Below are 18,592 nucleotides of genomic sequence, written 5' to 3'. Positions count from 1 at the left end.
GATGTAAAAGTGTATATGCTCGCTGTTAGCTAACTTGGCAATCTAAGGACTATTTTATTTTTTTGTACACTCAAATACTGAATAAATCTGTTGGCTATACTCTTTTGTATTGTTTAACCACAGAGATACCTGAAGTGTGGGATATGCTACACCTCATTAACACATGGAAGAGAAATGTTAAATTTTGACCATGTCACGTGAAACTTAAAAGGACTGATCTCTTGAGAACCAAGCATCAGTGTTAAGAATTGTTGAATCCAGGTCAAAGACTGTCACAAGACCTGTACCACTTGACCTCATTTTGAACCTGATTTCCATAATATGAAAGAGGTAAAGCTGTAAAATTTGATGATCCCACAGAAGTCACTAAGAAAAGGTCCAATCTTACCTTGTGTTTGATGACACAATTCAGGCACAGAAGATTTCCCTATGCATTACACAATTATTACAATTGCCAGGATAATTCAGTTACCAAGAGGAAAAATTATTAAGTTACTAAAAGGAAAAACGTGAAGCTTCAGGAATTGTACTTACAGTACAGTGCTTTTAGGTAAGCTACAAACTATGCTTGTTTACAGCTGAAGTAAAAATTCTGTCTTCTGCATGTGGTTGAGGTGTGTCAGGGAGAACTATTTCATTGTAAATAAACTTAGGGGCCAAATAAAAGGAAGTTGCAAAGGCAGGTGTACAACAGTTGAGTTGTTTCGGTTTCAGAGAAATAAAGTAAATAATTGTACTGGAATTTGTTCAGTTCTGGGCATTCAGCCATACAGGAAAGGGTGTGTAATTACTGAAGCTAACATATCCATGTAAAAATGAAGTACTATCAGTAGGACACCGTTGGGCTCCAAATTTCCTCTTTTATCTTCAAATATTAAGGATCTCTAATGACTCTCATTTCACTCTGTGATATTTAAATATCACTTAAATTAATATGGACACACTGAAGGTAGAATTGTAATTTTCACAAAGTCAGATATTATCTTGAGAGGTGGTATTCTCTTTGAAAGCCTCACAAGTGAAGAACATTGCAATTTTCACTCATCAAAGGTAACAAAAGAACTACACACAGTATCTAATTTAGGACTTCACCAGAGTAAGAGTAAAATTAGCATGTTTTACCAAATCTATTCTTTGCTTACCATTTCATGCTATCTGGATTGGCCTCAATCTTAAATCTGGATTCCAAACTTCTTAAATCATAAACCAAAACTAAGAGGGTGTGTGGTTTGTGGGAGAACAATGGAAGTTCGAGCGCCTAGGGAGTAAGGCCAAGTTCAAATAGGGGTCTCAATTATTCAAGAAACTTTACAACAGAAGATGAAAGAGTGTAATAAATATTACATGTGTGATTTTATAGAATGCAAATCAACATGCACCTTTATAGAGCTATGAAAAGTATTTAACCCTATCCAGGATTGGCCATATGGTCTTTTAGAGTGTTTCTACAATCCAGGATGACATTCTATTAATTATAAAACTACTATATACTTTCCCAATTGATAGTAATAGCCTGCTCCTGGCCCTTGGCTCACTGCTTCCTTGAGCCTGTGAAGTTGGCAAACTGACACATCTAAGTTGCAGGGGGTGGGAGCAAATTTCTGGATGAGTCAATGTCTTACCAAATTCCAATTCCTCTGTATCCAAAGGTTTGCTGTCCATTTCAAGGACGAATCAATCACTTTAGTCTAAGGTTTTCACAGGAGGAGGCAAGGCTCTCTGAGGGCACTGCATTTGGCCATATTTCTTTTACAAAATGTTAAGCTAGGCACTAGATCATTCTCAAGTTAGCCTGAAAACTATCAGGATACAAAAAAATGTGTTTCCAACATCTATATTCATCTTGGACTCCTGGATTTTCATTAGGAGTTGAGTTGAACAGTAGAAACTGCCAAATGATGATTCTGATTACAGCCAACAACCAACTGGTAGCTTAAGTTCAACATACTTCCTGTAACTTTACATTCGAGTCCAAGGATCACATTACTTTGTTATTCCCATGGGCTTTTTATTTCTCTTAAAGCATGATCCTTAACTGAAAAGCATTTCTTTTGTGATTACCTGGTATACATGATGCTCGTGGATATTTTGTGACATCACCAAGATAAACCACATCCTTTCCTTCCCTACACTTAATTTTCAACTAAGTTGGACAGATGGAATATAAATTTATTTCGTATTTACAAAACACCTATGCCATTATTTGACCATCCGTATGAAATAAAATTTTTGTTTGCTCCATGCAGAGATCAGATTTAATTTCTAAATCAATAGGATATAGTACAATTCAAATTGTCTTAAAGACAAGGATGTACAGCTGGGTAACAAGATTTCTAAGTGCTGTCTGTGAGATTCTCTTGCTTAGTAATGTTTCTGTGAATGTGGCAACAGATTCCATTATCCTCACAAAACAGCCAGTTGGTGACAGAGTGATCTGATAGTCAGCATTATTTATCTACTCCTTCCTTGAACAATCATTTACTGAAGCTCTAGTATATATTCAATGCCCAGGTGAGGAGTGGCCTGGGCCACTTCACATGGGTGTGAAGCAACATATAAAACACAGCTCTATCCTTAGGTAGGTTTTTATTATATCATCCAAAGGAGCATATGATAAGAGTCACAGCAGTGGTATAAAGTGCTAAAGAAGATCAGGAGAGAGTTGACTTCAGGCTGGGGTGAACATGGCTTCATGAAAGAGGTAGCACTTGAACAGAAGTAGGTTCCTTCTTTCTATCTGAAAAAGAGCAAGGACTTTTTCTAGAACTGCACATATATGCATCTATGTGACTGACATCAATGTGACAGGTCATCGCTTCATAAAAGAGAGAGGATATGAATCTCAGCATTTTGTCAAGAAATAAGGAATGGCTTCCGGCACAGGAGGATCCTAGGCAAAGTGTGGCCCAGGAGAGGAAGATTTCATTGTTCCTATGACATCCTAAATCCAATTTCAGATATTAACAGACTAATGACTCGTTAACAAGACTGCTACTGGTTACTTCCCTTCCCTACTACTTACCATGACCAGGGGGAATTCATGTGAGGTATTTTAGTGGTTTGGATATAATTTACAAGAAGAACACAGACTCCTCCTCTCAAAATTCAGTTGCATGTTGAAATATATTACTTTCCACTTCTTTAGCCAAGTGTCTTGACATTGTGTTTGGGGTTGTACTACATCAGCATGTTAATAAAATTTATTTTCACATGCTCTATAACTTATAATAAATACATAAAGCTGTTTTAACTGGTGAGACCAGTATGGTGAAGTTTGAAAAGTTTAATGTCATGCAGAAGTAAATACTGTCACAACATAAACATGGCTCAATATTCAGAAAGTTTTTGTCTTCTTATCAGTGTCCTGAAAGAAGTGTCACTCAATCCCTATAGATACATATTTAAAAGTAGAACCACCAGCTTCTCTTAAGGAGGGCATTTTTTTCTTATGCAGAGATGATGATAATAGTAATATTAGCCTTTACTATGAACATTTACTAAATGCCAGGCAGTATAAAAATTTTGCACAGGTTAATTTAATGTTGTCAATATCCATTATTATCCTCATTTTATAGATGAGAAACTGAGGCACAGAGAGGTTAATAATTTTCCCAAGATCACACAATAAGCAGTAGAGCCATGATGGGAACCCAGCCGCTTCCCCCCTTGTACCAAAGGGGTCTCTGTACCTGAACGAAACATCCTTCCTGAGAGACGTCTGCCACCAAACAAGGTCTGTCCTTTGAGATCAGCAGAGCTGATCCTATCACCTCATGGCTATGAAAATGAGGCACGCTTTTTTTTTCTCCTATAATTATACATCCCACCCAAGAATATTGCTCTTTTGATACAAAACATGACTAAGAACATAATCTAAAATTAACTATTCCATTTGAGTCTAATGCAACTAAGAATTGATATTCTGACTAGTATTTTAAAATCAAATATATAAGGTAAATAGTAATTAACTTTTTTGTTGTTGTTGTTGCTGTACGCGGGCCTCTCACTGTTGTGGCCTCTCCCGTTGCGGAGCACAGGCTCCGGACACGCAGGCTCAGCGGCCATGGCTCACGGGCCCAGCCGCTCTGTGGCATGTGGGATCTTCCCGGACCGGGGCACGAACCCTTGTCCCCTGCATCGGCAGGCGGACTCTCAACCACTGCGCCACCAGGGAAGCCCAGTAATTAACTTTCTTATTCCTAGCTAGCTAACTTTTCTGTGCTCTGTCTCATTTGACAGACAAAAGCGAGTGACATATTTCAGGAAAGTCTAAGAAATTTTTACTATGGAGAAATTAGAGTATCTTGCCTGGTACCACAAAAATCCTATGGGAACTAGAGTTAGCTATTTAAAATCAGGCAAACATCTTAGAACAGGAGATAGATATGGTGTCTTGGGTTGAATGATTAAAGCACTGAGTAATGAACACTGACAATCTTAAAAGAAATTAAGAATGAAAACTGTAAATGTATATTAATGGACTCAAATTCTTAGAACAAGAATAGAAGAGTATCTCTTCCCACTAACTAACTAAAGTGGGAGACATATGATAATTCTAACAAATAACAAATATCTGTATTTTTTTTTTTTGGTTACCTAGAGAAACCAGAATCCTTTTTGCTTTCTCCCACAAAACATCCATTCAGAATACTATTCTTTGCCAAAAGATAAAATTTTGAAGTCATCTGAGGCCGTCAAGGAATTACAGGGCAAAAATCATGATAGGGCTTCCCTGGTGGCGCAGTGGTTGAGAATCCGCCTGCCGATGCAGGAGACACGGGTTCGTGCCCTGGTCCGGGAAGATCCCACATGCCGCGGAGCAACTGAGCCCGTGAGCCATGGCCGCTGAGCCTGTGCGTCCGGAGCCTGTGCTCCGCAACGGGAGAGGCCACAACAGTGAGAGGCCCGCATACCGCAAAAAAAAAAAAAAAAAAAAAAAAAAAAAAAAAAAAAAAAAAATCATGATAGGTTTCCAATTTTCTTCAACATGCAGGATTATCTGGTTTCAAGGTACAAACACAAAAGTTCCTGTTGCTATGCCTACTGAACACAGTTTCTGGTTTTAAGTTAGTTCTGGGCATTTTGATAAATTTACCATCATGTTTCACCAAAACGCAGTATAAGCTAAGAGCCGCAAATAAATCAGAGCCTTTTCATTTTATAGCTCCTTGGGTCAAATCTCAACAACTATGAAGAAAGAGTCCCTTTTTCCTCCCTAAAGGTGACAGAAGCTTAGATAATCTATAGTTTAGTGGAAAACAGAAACAGTACTGACTCTAATTTTCTTGTGTCTTCTCAAATTCCTAGTTTGTGAAATGTTTAAAAACTTCAAATTTCTGTGAGGAATGAAAACATATTTTGACATCTTGCTACTAGGGTAAGTTGTGAAATCATTTTTTTCTTGAAAGTACAGCTCTAATGGCAGACACATCTCCTAGTTCTAGAGCAATCTTTCGTACACATACTCAGCTTTAAGTTACAGCAAACAGTAAAATAATGCAGTTTTCAATACGCCTTCATTCTTTGTCATCATTTGTCATCTGAGCTGCTGATACTGATTTTTCAAAAAATAATTCCAGCCTATATTCAACATCTAGCTTGTATCTTTTGAGAAAGAAAGATCAGTCACTTAATCATAAGATTTAAAAAGAGGATTTTACTATTAGATTATCTCCAACAAAATAACCCGCACGGAGGGCATATACTTTTTGTCTGCTTGTTTTTTGAGGGAGGGGGCAGAAAAGTCTCCCTGGAGCTTTACATTTACACTCACCTTATTAAGCTTTTAAATCTTAAACGATTAAAACCAGTAATCCCAATTTCTCTAAGCCCACCAGATAAAAATCTAATTTAGAAGGCTACTTGGGTTTGAAGGATAAATAGTATTGAGTGCCTTTAAAAAAATCAACACAAACAGGACATTTAAGCACACTGGCAGTGTGACAAGTTTTAGAACATTAGCTCACAAAATGAGTATACTCTGATTCAGACAAACACAACAAATAGAGCCTTTTATCCAAAAATCACTGAGACAACCCTATGTTATACCTATGTTAAAACGTTCAACAGATCTAAGGATATCACAGGCCTCATGTTGCCAGAGTCCTGACAGAAACGTCAGTGATGTGAAACACGCTTTATGAGGCTTGGCGTGCATGCACACACTCTGCAAGGTGAGCGAGACAAGAGACACCGATGACCACTGATATTGTCCTTACTTGCAGACGCACAAGTATCCTGCATGTTCCGATTCTGACTGGCACCTGGGGCGGCTCTACCTGCCAGTCATCCCAATGTATTCAGGGATGTAAACACCTTATAATTAGAAAACGTGAAGGCGTCAAGGACGTTAGACAAATTGAAAACACATCCAAAGATTAATTTTTAAAGGCATTGAAGAAATAATTAATTGCAAAAGTCTAAAATCAGAGGATGTACCTGCTCCTTCACGGAAGCTAGAATAGTGGTGGCTGTGGTCTCGGGTTCCATGCCTGGGCCAGTGGGGGCAGCTTCCTGGCGGGTCTGTGGTTGCCCCTCCTCCACCAATGAGGCCTGCTCAGGAGCTGGCATTCCTCCTGCAATCAAGCAGGCAAAGGGTTAACACTTTCTCCTCTGCTCCTGGGCAGGAACAGGCAGGGGCTGAGCGTTTGCAGATGGTTCCTAGGAACTACTACAGATTCTACACACCATGATCACAACACCATACGGCTATCTGACTTCTAAAAGGCAACATCTAGGGCCAAAGTATAGCTAGTACTACTAAATACTAAAAAATAACAACAGAATAAGAACGATAATAATAAACACTGAGAAAATACTTAAACAACATCATAGTAAAAAATGATGTGAAAAGGGTTAGGGAAGAGGACTCAAAAATATACTGAGGACACTAAGGGTGTTAGATGATATAAAATCGCTGAATTTTCTCAACAGTTAACCATTAAGTAAATATGATTTTCTTATCACAAACAAAATAATAACACTCTAGATTGCTATATGGGTCAGTTTTAAGAGAAGTATAAGCACAGGAAGACACCTATGAACGTGCAAATGCTTTATGATTATAGAAGAGGCTTATTCAACAGAAGAAAAAGGGGTTAAAGCTTATGAAAGGCTTGAAAATAAGCAAAATTCTGCTGTATTTAAAAGAAATGCAAGGCATTAATAACCAGCAATAAAGATAACATTGGTGGAGTATTACAGCTAGCTTGGTTTCACTAGAGGAATCTGATTATGCAAAGATGACAATGGCTATGGAGCTGGTGTTGAAAGAGAATTTATTATTTTTTTTAATATAGCTTGTGACAAAAGAATGGGTTCTCGGCAGGAGATGAGGTGCCTCTCCTAAGATAAAACACATACTGAGAGTGGTATGTTTGCCGGGAAACTTACTGATCTGATATGGACTTTGTATAAATTTGCAAAAGATGTGGAAAAGGTGTAACCTAAAATGTTGTAAATATTTTAATAACTTGTTTACCTGTCAGCCTCTCTGCCTGTTTCCTCAAGAGTACAGTCTACCATACCATGAGACTAGCCTAGTGCCTGGTAGATAATAATAGATACTCAATGTTTTCCAAATAATTGAATACATGAATGAAGGACTGACTGTCTCTTCCATGTCTCATTACAGTCATTAGGCAAATCTGACCAAGTGCTATGATGCTCATGAGACCTTATTTGTTCAATGCATTACCCTGTGTACTGGTATATGGACATTTGAGACCATAAATGCTGTTTCTGACAGTCTTCTTTTAGCTTTCTCCTAAAAATGACTCTACTGTTGTATTTTGATTTCTTATCAACTTCCACAATGTTCATTTCTGTAGGATGATCTGGGGAATTTTTTTCCCCATTCCCTCAAATGTCAGTATCAGCTTGCTGTTTATTTCCAAACTCATAATCTATAAGACAGGGGAAGATGAACATATCACCTGAGCCTCCATCTCATTCTTTACTCTCCTGACTTCCACATTAGTGAAGATGGGGTTAGGTTCCAGGTTGCCACCAGTGGTTGCTTTATTCCTACAATATTAGAAATAGACAATGGGTCTGATGAGTTTGAGCATTTTCCCCCAATGGGACTCTCCATGAGGAGTTCTCATGCCAGCTCTAGCAGGTAAATTCTTTTTTAAAAATATTTATTTATTTTTATTTATTTACTTTTGGCTGCATTGGGTCTTTGTTGCTGCGCGCAGGCTTTCTCTAGTTGCGGCGAGCAGGGGATACTCTTCATTGCGGTGCGCGGGCTTCTCATCGTGGTGGCTTCTCTTGTTGCGGAGCACAGGCTCCAGGCACGTGGGCTTCCATAGTTGTGGCACAAGGGCTCAGTAGTTGTGGCTCGCGGGCTCTAGAGCACAGGCTCAGCAGTTGTGGTGCACGGGCTTAGTTGCTCTGCAGCATGTGGGATCTTCCCAGACCAGGGATCAAACCCATGTCCCCTACATTGCAGGCAGATTCTTAACTACTGTCTAGCAGGTAAATTCTTTATCACTCGTTTCTGTGGGGCTCAAGGCTGGGGTGCAGCCTCATTTGCAAGGAGGAGAGTCTCCTCAAGGACAAGTGAGAGGAGGACCTTCAGACTTGGAGTAAGTGGCTCCAGGATCAAAACGTAAGTGCCTTGAACATGAGTCACCCTTTCCTCACTTACAAAAATGGCTTACTAATTCTTCATACAACACCATGGAATGATTTTTATGGCAATCTTTATTTTTTAGTACGTATGTTGTGTTAAGATATGAAATAGTACACTTAAAATATCATCAACTGGACAAAATAACTGTATTCAACTAATGCTCATTATGTACAAGATTTAAGGTCTATGAAGAAAAAAATGCGCCACTTAAAGATCTTAGCTTTGCATTTAAGGCTAGTAAAGATATGAAAGCACTCTATGCCACTGAAAAACTACACACCTTAAAATAAGCAGGTGGTTGCAAAGAACAAAAAAGTTACTATGCAACAGTGAAACAAATAATGCCAAGAAACAAAAATTTAAAATATCAAGAGTATAATACCATGAAATAACCAATGTGTAAGAAAAAGAGAAGCAAAATTTCAGTGAACAAAGAGAATTTGAAAAAGAGAGAAACGGAAATATCACTGGGGAAGTAATTATTCTCTACTAAAAACAGGAGAATCCTTATTGTTTAAAGAAAGATACTGAATTATATTTTTGTAATTATATTACATCACTGTGAGTATACCATACTTAATTTCATACTATTTATTTTTTGATGACTGTCCAGATCTATGACAACAGATGAGCATTTTCTGAATACCACTTTGCCCATGTAATATGCAGGGTGATAAGGGAATACAGGTATAAAGCAAGGTCACTGACCATTAGTGGCTCATCATCTAGCTGAGGCAGCAAAATATGAATCAGATCAAGGCAAAGTACAGCAAGATACAAGTGATGGAATAACAATGCTGAAGTTGATAGGAAGAGGTGGTGAAGAGGTTATAAATTTGTATAAGAAACTACTATTCAGCAAGAGAGGAGACTTTCATAGGTAGGTATGATGTTTTTATTCTCAGATTCCTCAAAGACTAGGAGACATTGCAGGCAATCACACCTATGGGATACAGAATGATGACCAGGGTACCCAGGCCTAACTGAGGATGAGACACTTCTCTACACCGCATCTCTGGAACAGTCCCCAAATACCATTACCAACATGGGACAGAGGAGGGATGCCATAATACTGACAAGCTATACACCTATTAAAGTCTTCTGTTCACTTACTTGTAGCTCTCATAACAGTTTGAGGAGTTGAAGGAATCAAGCTAAGACTAAAGTCACAGAATATTATTACCTCTCTCCATTAGCAAAGAAAAAAAAAAAGCAACAGGTACTTATATAGCAAAGAGAGGGTGAGAAATTAGGCCTTGTGCTTCCCTCAATGATCTCAATTTGCCCGAGTTGGGCAATTACATTTTAGGGACCTGAGAAAATTTACAAACAAGTTGCTGAACCTTTTTGGCTCTTTGGAGAATCACAGAGAATGGAAGAGGTGCCAGAAAACTGGAAGCAGGAAAATGCCATTGCTGTTTTTGGAAAGAAGAAAGTAGACTCTCTTCACGTTACAAACTAGAGAGCTAGACATAGATCTTGGGTGAGATTCTTACAAGAATTTTATCCAAGAGATGATCTGTGAGAACCAAAAAGGGGCACGCCAAAGAAAAGTCATGTTAAGCTGGTTTAATTTCTCTTCGGCCCTGTAACCGTGGAAATGCAGTGTGTCTAGACTCTGGTGAGGCAGGTACGGTGTTAGAAGTCCCCTATGGTATAATCAGCATAGAAATGGGGCTGGCACAAGGTCAACTGCTGACTCTGACAATCTGTAAATAGCTGAACAAAATATATCAACCTACAGAGGTTTCTAATATAATGCCAGAGAGCTCTGATCCTGGCCCAGCCCTAACCAAAAACTTTAGCCATAATGTAAATAATAATATACAAGGCATGTTCAAATTCTTCAATGAGTAAGAATACTGTATTTACCATGAGATAAAAACACCAGGGATAAACATAGGGTTTTGTATTTAGTTTAGCTCAGCAGCACACAGGGGAGAAGATTTGGGCACTTCAGATTCAAGAGTAGAAGGAGTGAACCATGAGTGAAACGAGGCTGCTGCAAAGCCAAGGTGATGCTATGCTGTACTGATATCAGCATTTAAAGTGATAGGAAGAAGGGGACAAGTGAGTGTACACCTTTTCTTCAGGTGCCTTGGGACATGTCCAGTTATGGGTGGCTCATTAACAGGAATGAACACAAGTGTAGCCATTCAAGAGAGCATGCAAGGATGAGGAAGGGATTTCAGGAGCAAGAACAAGGACAAAAGGAATTACAGCTCCTGCTCCTCATGAGCTCAAAGCTTAGCCGAGAACACAGGAGGAACAGTTGATGAAACAGGAAGAGAAAGTGTGACCTGAAGAAGAGCAGGACCACGCAGACAAGCAAAAGGTCTATAAGCCTCTTCAGGACTGCCAAGTACAAGTAAAGTTAGACTTTTCAGGTTTAGACTTTTTGGTCCCAAAAGCTAGACCGAAAACAAATGGTTTTATAACAAACTTGTATTAACCTAAATTACTACTGTCTTTATACTCTGAAGCAAATTTGGCTAATAGTTATATTTTATTATATTTATATATTAATATTATATTATAAAACTAAAGATTGGAGCCATGAGGGCAAGCTCATGAGGTCTTTCCTTTTGGAGTGAAGAGTCAAATGTCCAAAATTTCAAAAACTGATAAACCCAAAGGTGGTACATTCCCCATCACAAGACGTCTTTCTTTAATCACAGTTCAGATGATCAAGTAGTAGAGATGGTACAGAAGGCATCCTGCAGTGGGTGTGTGTTAGAATCAGGAAACAAAGTTCTCTGAATCTTGAGGCTGACACTAGGATATGACAACACCTATATTTTGAATTGATGTGAATGCTCCTCAGGGGTTTTCAGAATGTCATCTACCATAACACACCTCTGTGTAAAAAGGCACCTGAGATCCAGGATGATGCTGTGTTTTCCTGAGGGAATGATGGCCACCGGAAATCTTAGTGCTGACTGTGTTCAGCTACACAAAAAGCTCAGAGGAGTCTGTGACCAACTCTTGCAACTGTGTTCTCATTTTATCCCAGCCTTTCATTACTAAATTTCCTCTTTGCTCAGGTCTCTATTTTTATCATTCTATTGGACGGCATTCTTTTGAACCTTGTGAAACCCTTTTTGGAAAGCTGACAATGAACGGTTATGTGTTTTCACTGCTACATTTATTGAACACAAATAAGCTTTTGTGTGAAACTGTTAGCATAATATTGTGTGTGTGTGTCTTACAGTGAACTCTTACAAATTAACAAGAAATTTTTCTGCTCAAGGATGCAGGCCACATACATTCTAGTGTGATTATCTAAGGCTTTCTTTGCAGGCTGTGGATGTAATATATAGGTATAACCTAAGACTCAATAACTACAATCCTTTTTACCACAGACAACACTAATCCACAAAATCATCTTCACTAAATTTCTGGGATAGAAGATCAACTAGATACTGGATTTTCCTCTATTTACTCATTTTACTCTCCTTACAGATAATTTTTGGTCAAAGTATAATAAGTATACTTTATTTTGTCTTATCCATGAAATAAATTAGACTATGTATTTTTTTCCTACTCTTTTGCATTAGTAATCTGGAGTATAACACACATCTCCTGACTTCATTTTGAACACTCAGAAAATGTTATGATGATTGATAACAACCATTGCAAAATTAGTAGGATAAAATAAAGATGTCTAAGAACAAACTAAGACTAATAAAGGACAGAAAATAAGCACAAATATTTAAATTTGATTCAAAGCAATATATTAATAATATAGAATAAAAGTTTGTTAAATAAGCATTAGATGAACAAAATATTATGAGTAAAAATTTTTTTAAATTACTGACTATCATATGTAGCAAAGATAAGTTTCTTTGCTTTACTTACAATGAAACTGGAACAGATATTACAGAAGAAAAGAATGAAGTACTGGGAATTAGGAATATGCCTCAAAAGTAAAACACCTTCAGTACCATATGGAGTCTATTCTAGAATTCTAAAAGGAATACTAGATACTTTTCACAGTTATAGTTTAAAAATATCTTGGAAATAAGAAGCATTACAAAAATCTGCAACTGTTTAGGAAGCCTAGAGATAGTTACATACTGAACTTCTAATCAAACAGTTCATCCAAAAAATTTCAATTTCCTGGCAAGAATTTATTTAGAAGGGAGCTATAGCCAAACAGCAGAGTAATTCGAGAGAATGGATTAGATATAGTGGTTAATTATTTTGACTTATGGATTTATTATTACAATCAAAAGATCAACGCACGACAACCTGACACAAAAATAAGCAAAATGGATGAATAGGTCTTTCAGAAAAAAGAAAATCTAGATGGCCAAGAGTGAGTTGCTCAACCTCTTTAGTAATTAGAAAAACGCAAATTCATACTACAATGAGATATCAATACAAAACCACCAAAATGGCAATATATTTTATCAATATCAAATTTTGGCAAAGATGTGGAACAATGGTAAAAATCACAGGCTACTGATTAGTGTGTAAATGGGAAGCATAACCTTGGAACGCACTTGGGCATTTATCTAGTTGAGCTGCTGATAACATATATTACATAGCCCAGTAATTCCATTCCTGATTAGAGATACTTTTGCACACAAACACCTGGAGAGACATCTAAGTACGGTCATGGCAGCACTCTTCGTGAAAACCATGAATTGCAAATAACCCAAATGACAACAGTGGAATGAATAAATACATTGTGGTATACTCATGCAATGTGTTTCACCTATAGCAATGAAACAAATGAACGACAGCTGTGTAACAAGAGTGACTCTCACAAGCATAATGTTGAATAAAAGAAGAAAGTCACAAAAGAAACAAAGTAGAATTCTGCTTATGTAAAGTTTTAAAAATAGGCAAGATAAAACTATGCTTATTAGGGATGCATGCATTGGTACCAAGGAAATGGTTATCACCAAAGTCAGAGGAATGGTTACCTCTTTGGGGAAAGAAGAGGCTGTGATCTCACAAGGATGCATGAAGAACTTTTGGGGTACTGGCCTGGCATGGGCAGTAATTAATGGATGTGTATATCTTTTGAATTTTTATAATTATATATATATTTTTTATTCACTCTCCCAGTTTTTTTGTGAAAAAGGAAAAATATTAATATAGCGGAATGAGCATATGATAAATTCTTATTAGATATAATTTATAAACAGAATAATTTAGCATATTTATAAACAGAATACAATAGTGTTTAATAGCTTAAATACTAAAGATTATCCATTTTTAAGGGAACTGAATTACTTCTGGTTATAAAGTTACACTAAATATAATTTCATGGTTCATAAATGTCTGGAATTCATTTCAATAAAAGGGGGCTCACATTACAAAATAGAATGCCCTCAACACTGTATACTATTCAACAGTACTTTCTGAAAATGAAGCGCATGGTTAATAGTAGCGCGGCTCACACCTCGAGGTGGCCTCTCACACTGTGTGCAGTGTGAGCAGTGCTCCTTGGAATCAGCTGGAGTGCTGATGTGGTCCCTGTCATGACAGGTAAATCCTGCAAAACTGTTAATAAAAACTAAAAATTTTATGTTGCATAAACATAGACTGCACTCTGGTATTTTCAACCTTTCCAAAAAACATTTCTTACTGGGAGCAAAAGAGGAAATCTTTTTGGAAAATAATACAGGTTCAGTTTCCTTACGATTTGGGATTCTTTGTAGCATATAGAGGTCTGGCATGTTAAAGGGTGTAGAAGAGTTAGGATGGGGATAACCAATAGGATAAGAACATAATTAACTCTGAGGGGGGATGACTGGATGGAGACCATACATTTCCGATGACCATACATTTCCACTTTTTTCCAACTTACAACGCCATGAAATAACGGAACAGGTATTTACTCTTTTTTTAAGATGAGAAAATTAGCCAGTCTAGAGATCAAAAAATGCCACTGGTGTGTCAACATACTGGAAAAATAATGGCTGCAGACCTATGGCAAAATAACCATAAGAAACCAAAACGCAAAAGAAAAAAAAGCCTGCTTGAGAGGCTGGAGCAGTTGGTGAGGGAGCTCAGAGTCAGTGGACCCCAGAACTTGAGGCTCTTAGGCCTGGGCCACGATCAGATGATCAAAGGAAGAGAGACAATGCCACTAGGTGGTCAGTCTTGGCCCCTGCCCTGGACATGCTCAAGCAGTTGCCACAGGCAAAGAAGGAGGGATCCACACAGAGCAGGGCCTCAGTCAGCACTGATACCCAGAAGGGACAGATTCCCTAAACAGAAAAAGTAAAGTGGAATATGTAGACTAACATCCTTAGTGTTAAAATTGAAAACTGTACTGTAGAGAAACAGCCAGAGACCTTGAAAAGAAGACACAAGATAAAAATAAAAATCTCAATCAATGAAATGAATAGCAAAATGAATTTTGGTAAAAAGAGGATTTCATAAGAGTGATGTAAATAATTCTATCTGAGCACCCCACTCCCCATCCCCCCACCCCAAAGAGAGAGAGAGAGAGAGAGAGAGAGAGAGAGAGAGAGAGAGAGAGAGAGAGAGAGAGAGAGAGAAAGAAAGAGATGAAAAAGATAAAAGAACAGTTTGGAGACTAGAGACTAGATGCAGAAGTTATGTTTATTACTAGGAAGAGAGAAAAAAGGAGAAAAAATACTAAAAGAAGTAAGAAATGAAAATTTCTCAGAGGTGAAAACTAACATTTAAATGGGCCACTAAGTGAATAAAATGAATGGAACAGTCTACATCTAAAATGAATGCATTGAAACTTCTACATTACAAGGATAAAGACAAGACTATAAATGTTACCATGGAGGAAAAATAAACTGCTTATAAAGGAATGAGAATCAGTTTGGTATCAGATCACTTATCAACTACAGTGGATACAGTAATAACCTCTAAGTACTGACCAAAAATTATTATTCAAATATGAAGAAAAGAAAGGCATTTGAGGACATACCAGGACCCAAGAAAATGTGGCTTCAATACTCTTTAAAGGAAGTTCTGCAACCAAATAATAAATATGATCAGGGAAGGGTTAATGCACAAAAAACAAGTGTTAAGCAGATAATTCAGGAAATTGAAGATTAAGTCTAAAGAAACTCCCCATGATATCAGCAAGAGAGGTGTGGGGAGCCAAAGAAAGTAAAACTGGGACTTCCGTGGCGGTGCAGTGGTTAAGAATCCCCCTTCTGATGCAAGCAACACGGGTTCGAGCCCTGATCCTGGAAGATTCCACATGTCATGGAACAACTAATCCTGTGTACCACAACTACTGAGCCTGTGCTCTAGAGCCTGTGAGCCACAACTACTGAAGCCCGCACTGCCCAACAAGTGAAGCCACCACAATGAGAAGCCCGTGCACCTCAACGAAGAGTAGCCCCTGCTTGCCGCAATTAGAGAAAGCCCGCGCACAGCAACAAAGACCCAATGCAGCCAAAAATAAATAAATTAATTACTTAATTAAACAGAAAAAAACACCTAAAACTGTACTAATGTTCTTATTTAACTTACTGGGATGAAGGGCATACAGAGGAACTCCAGAGGACTGTCCCTTTGCTGCTCCTCGCAGGAAGAGGCAGAGCCCACTCTCCGCCCCTTGAATGTGGGGATGGCCTCTTATGACTCAGAACGTGGTCGAAGTGATTTTGTACAACATCTGAGGCTAAACCTTAAAAAGGATTTGCAGCTTCTTTGGGAACCTTGAGATCACTATGCCATTAAAGAGTTCGGGATTAAAAGATGCTATGCGAGACCTTCAAGATGGCAAAGATGGCAGAGGAGTAAGACGTGGAGATCACTCTTCCTCCCCACAAATACATCAAAGTAACATCTACATGGGGAACAACTCCTACAGAACACCCACTGAATGCTGGCAGAAGACCTGAGACTTCCCAAAAAGCAAGAAAATCCCCACGTACATGGGTAGGGCAAAAGAAAAAAGAAAAAACAGAGACAAAAGAATAGCGACGGGACCCACACCTCTGGGAGGGAACTGTGAAGGAGGAAAGGCTCCCACACACTAGGAAGCCCTTTCACTGGCAGAGATGGGGGTGGGTGGGAGGGAATCTTCAGCACCACAGAGGAGAGCACAGCAACAGGGGTACGGAGGACAAAGTGGAGAGATTCCTGCACAGAGGATCGGTGCCGACCCGCGCTCACCAGCCTGAGAGGCTTGTCTGCTCACCCACTGGGGTGGGGGGTGGGGGCTGGGAGCTGTGGCTCGGGCTTTGGTCGGATCCCAGGGAGAGGACTGGGGTTGGCTGCGTGAACACAGCCTGAAGGCGGATAGTGAGCCACAGCTAGCCATGTGGGAGTCCAAGAAAAAGTCTGGAACTGCCAGAGGGGCAAGAGACCTTTGTTTCAGGGTGCGTGAGGAAAGGGGATTCCTTCCCAGTGTGCCCACAGAAGGCAGAGCACTGCTTATACAAGCTCCAGAGAGGGGTGCGAGCCACAGCTATCAGCTCAGACCCCAGAAACAGGCATGAGCCACTAACGCTGTGGCCGCTGCCAACAAGAATACTGTGTGCAAGCGCAGGTCACTATCCATACACCCCTGGGAGCCTGTGCATCACGCCACTGCCAGGGTCCCACGATCTAGGGACAACTTCCCCGGGAGAATATACGGCATGCCTCAGGCTGTTTCAATGTCATGCTGGCCTCTGCTGCCTAAGGCTCACCCCGCATTCCAATTATGACTACCGTATCCTCCCTCTCCCCAGCCTGAGTGAGAAAGAGAGCCCTAATCAGTTGCTGCTTTAACCCCCTCCTATCTGGGCAGGGAACAGACTCCTGAGGGCTGCCTACATGCACAGGTGGGGCAAAAACCAAAGCTGAACCCTGGGAGCTGTGCAAACAAAGAAGAGAAAGGAAAATTTCTCTGTGCAGCTTCAGGAGCATCAGATTAAAACCCTTCCATCAACCTGATAAATGCTGCATCTGAAGAATACCTGAATAGACAACGAATGTTCCCAAAATTGAAGCAGTGGACTTTGGGAGCAACTGTAGACTTGGGGTTTGCTTTCTGCGTCTAATTTGTTTCTGGTTTTAAGTTTATCTTAGTTTAGTATTTAGTGTTTATTATCATTGGTGGATTTGTTTATTGGTTTGGTTGCTCTCTTCCAATTTTGTTTTTAAATATATACATATATGTACTTTTTTCCCTCCTTTTTCTTTTTGTGAATGTGTATGTGTATGCCTCTTTGTGTGATTTTGCCTGTATAGGTTTGCTTTTACCATTCTTTTTTTATTCTTCCCTTTCTTCTGTATTGGGTGGCTGGCAGGGTCTTGGTGCTCCAGCCAGGTGTCGGGCCTGAGCAGCTGACGTGGGAGGGCCAAGTCCAGGACACTGAACCACCAGAAACCTCCTGCCTCCACATAATATCAATTAGCAAGAGCTCTCCCAGAGATGTTCATCCCAACACTAAGACCCAGCTCCACCCAATGGCCAGCAAGGTCCAGTGCTGGATGCCACATGCCAAACAACTAGCAAGACAGGAACACAACCCCACCCATTAGCAGAAAGGCTGCCTAAGTCATACTAAGTTCACAGACACTCCACAACACACCACCGGATGCAGCCCTGCCCATCAGAAGGACAAGATACAGCCCAACCCACCAGAACACAGGCACCAGTCCCTTCTACCAGGAAGCCTACACAAGCCACTGAACCAACCTTATCCACTGGGGGCAGACACCAAAAATAACAGGAACTATCAACCTGCAACCTGCGAAAAGAAGACCCCAAACACAGTAAGTTAAACAAAATGAGAAGACAGAGGAACACACAGCAGATAAAGGAGCAAGGTAAAAATGCACCAGACCAAACAAATGAAGAGGAAATAGGCAGTCTACCTGAAAAAGAATTAAGAGTAATGACAGTAAAGATGATCCAAAATCTTGGAAACAGAATGGAGAAAATACAAGAAACGTTTAACGAGGACCTAGAAGAACTAAAGAGCAAACAAACAATGATGAAGAACACAATAAATGAAA

The 18,592-nt window shown here is 39.3% G+C and overlaps 1 protein-coding gene across 25 annotated transcripts in view; it reads right to left on the bottom strand.

Annotated features, from left to right (window-relative positions):
- The window catches only part of PKP4 (plakophilin 4), a 269,659-nt gene that overhangs the window by 187,067 nt on the left and 64,000 nt on the right, over window positions 1–18,592 (bottom strand). For 17 of the 25 annotated variants that reach the window (XM_067026069.1, XM_067026071.1, XM_067026072.1 and 14 more), the window contains one exon: window positions 6,439–6,575. The exons of 6 other annotated variants lie outside the window; for them this stretch is intronic. In XM_067026069.1, coding sequence (XP_066882170.1) covers window positions 6,439–6,570 — 132 coding nt within the window. In that variant the 5' untranslated portion in view covers window positions 6,571–6,575. Of the gene's footprint in view, window positions 1–6,218; window positions 6,316–6,438; window positions 6,576–18,592 lie in introns of all 25 variants that reach the window. 2 more of the 25 variants (XM_067026080.1, XM_067026082.1) reach the window with 1 other exon arrangement.

This window comes from Kogia breviceps, chromosome 2 (genome assembly GCF_026419965.1).
Source record: "Kogia breviceps isolate mKogBre1 chromosome 2, mKogBre1 haplotype 1, whole genome shotgun sequence".
NCBI classification, from domain to species: Eukaryota; Metazoa; Chordata; class Mammalia; order Artiodactyla; family Physeteridae; genus Kogia; species Kogia breviceps.
This window is presented reverse-complemented; position numbering and strand designations above follow the sequence as displayed.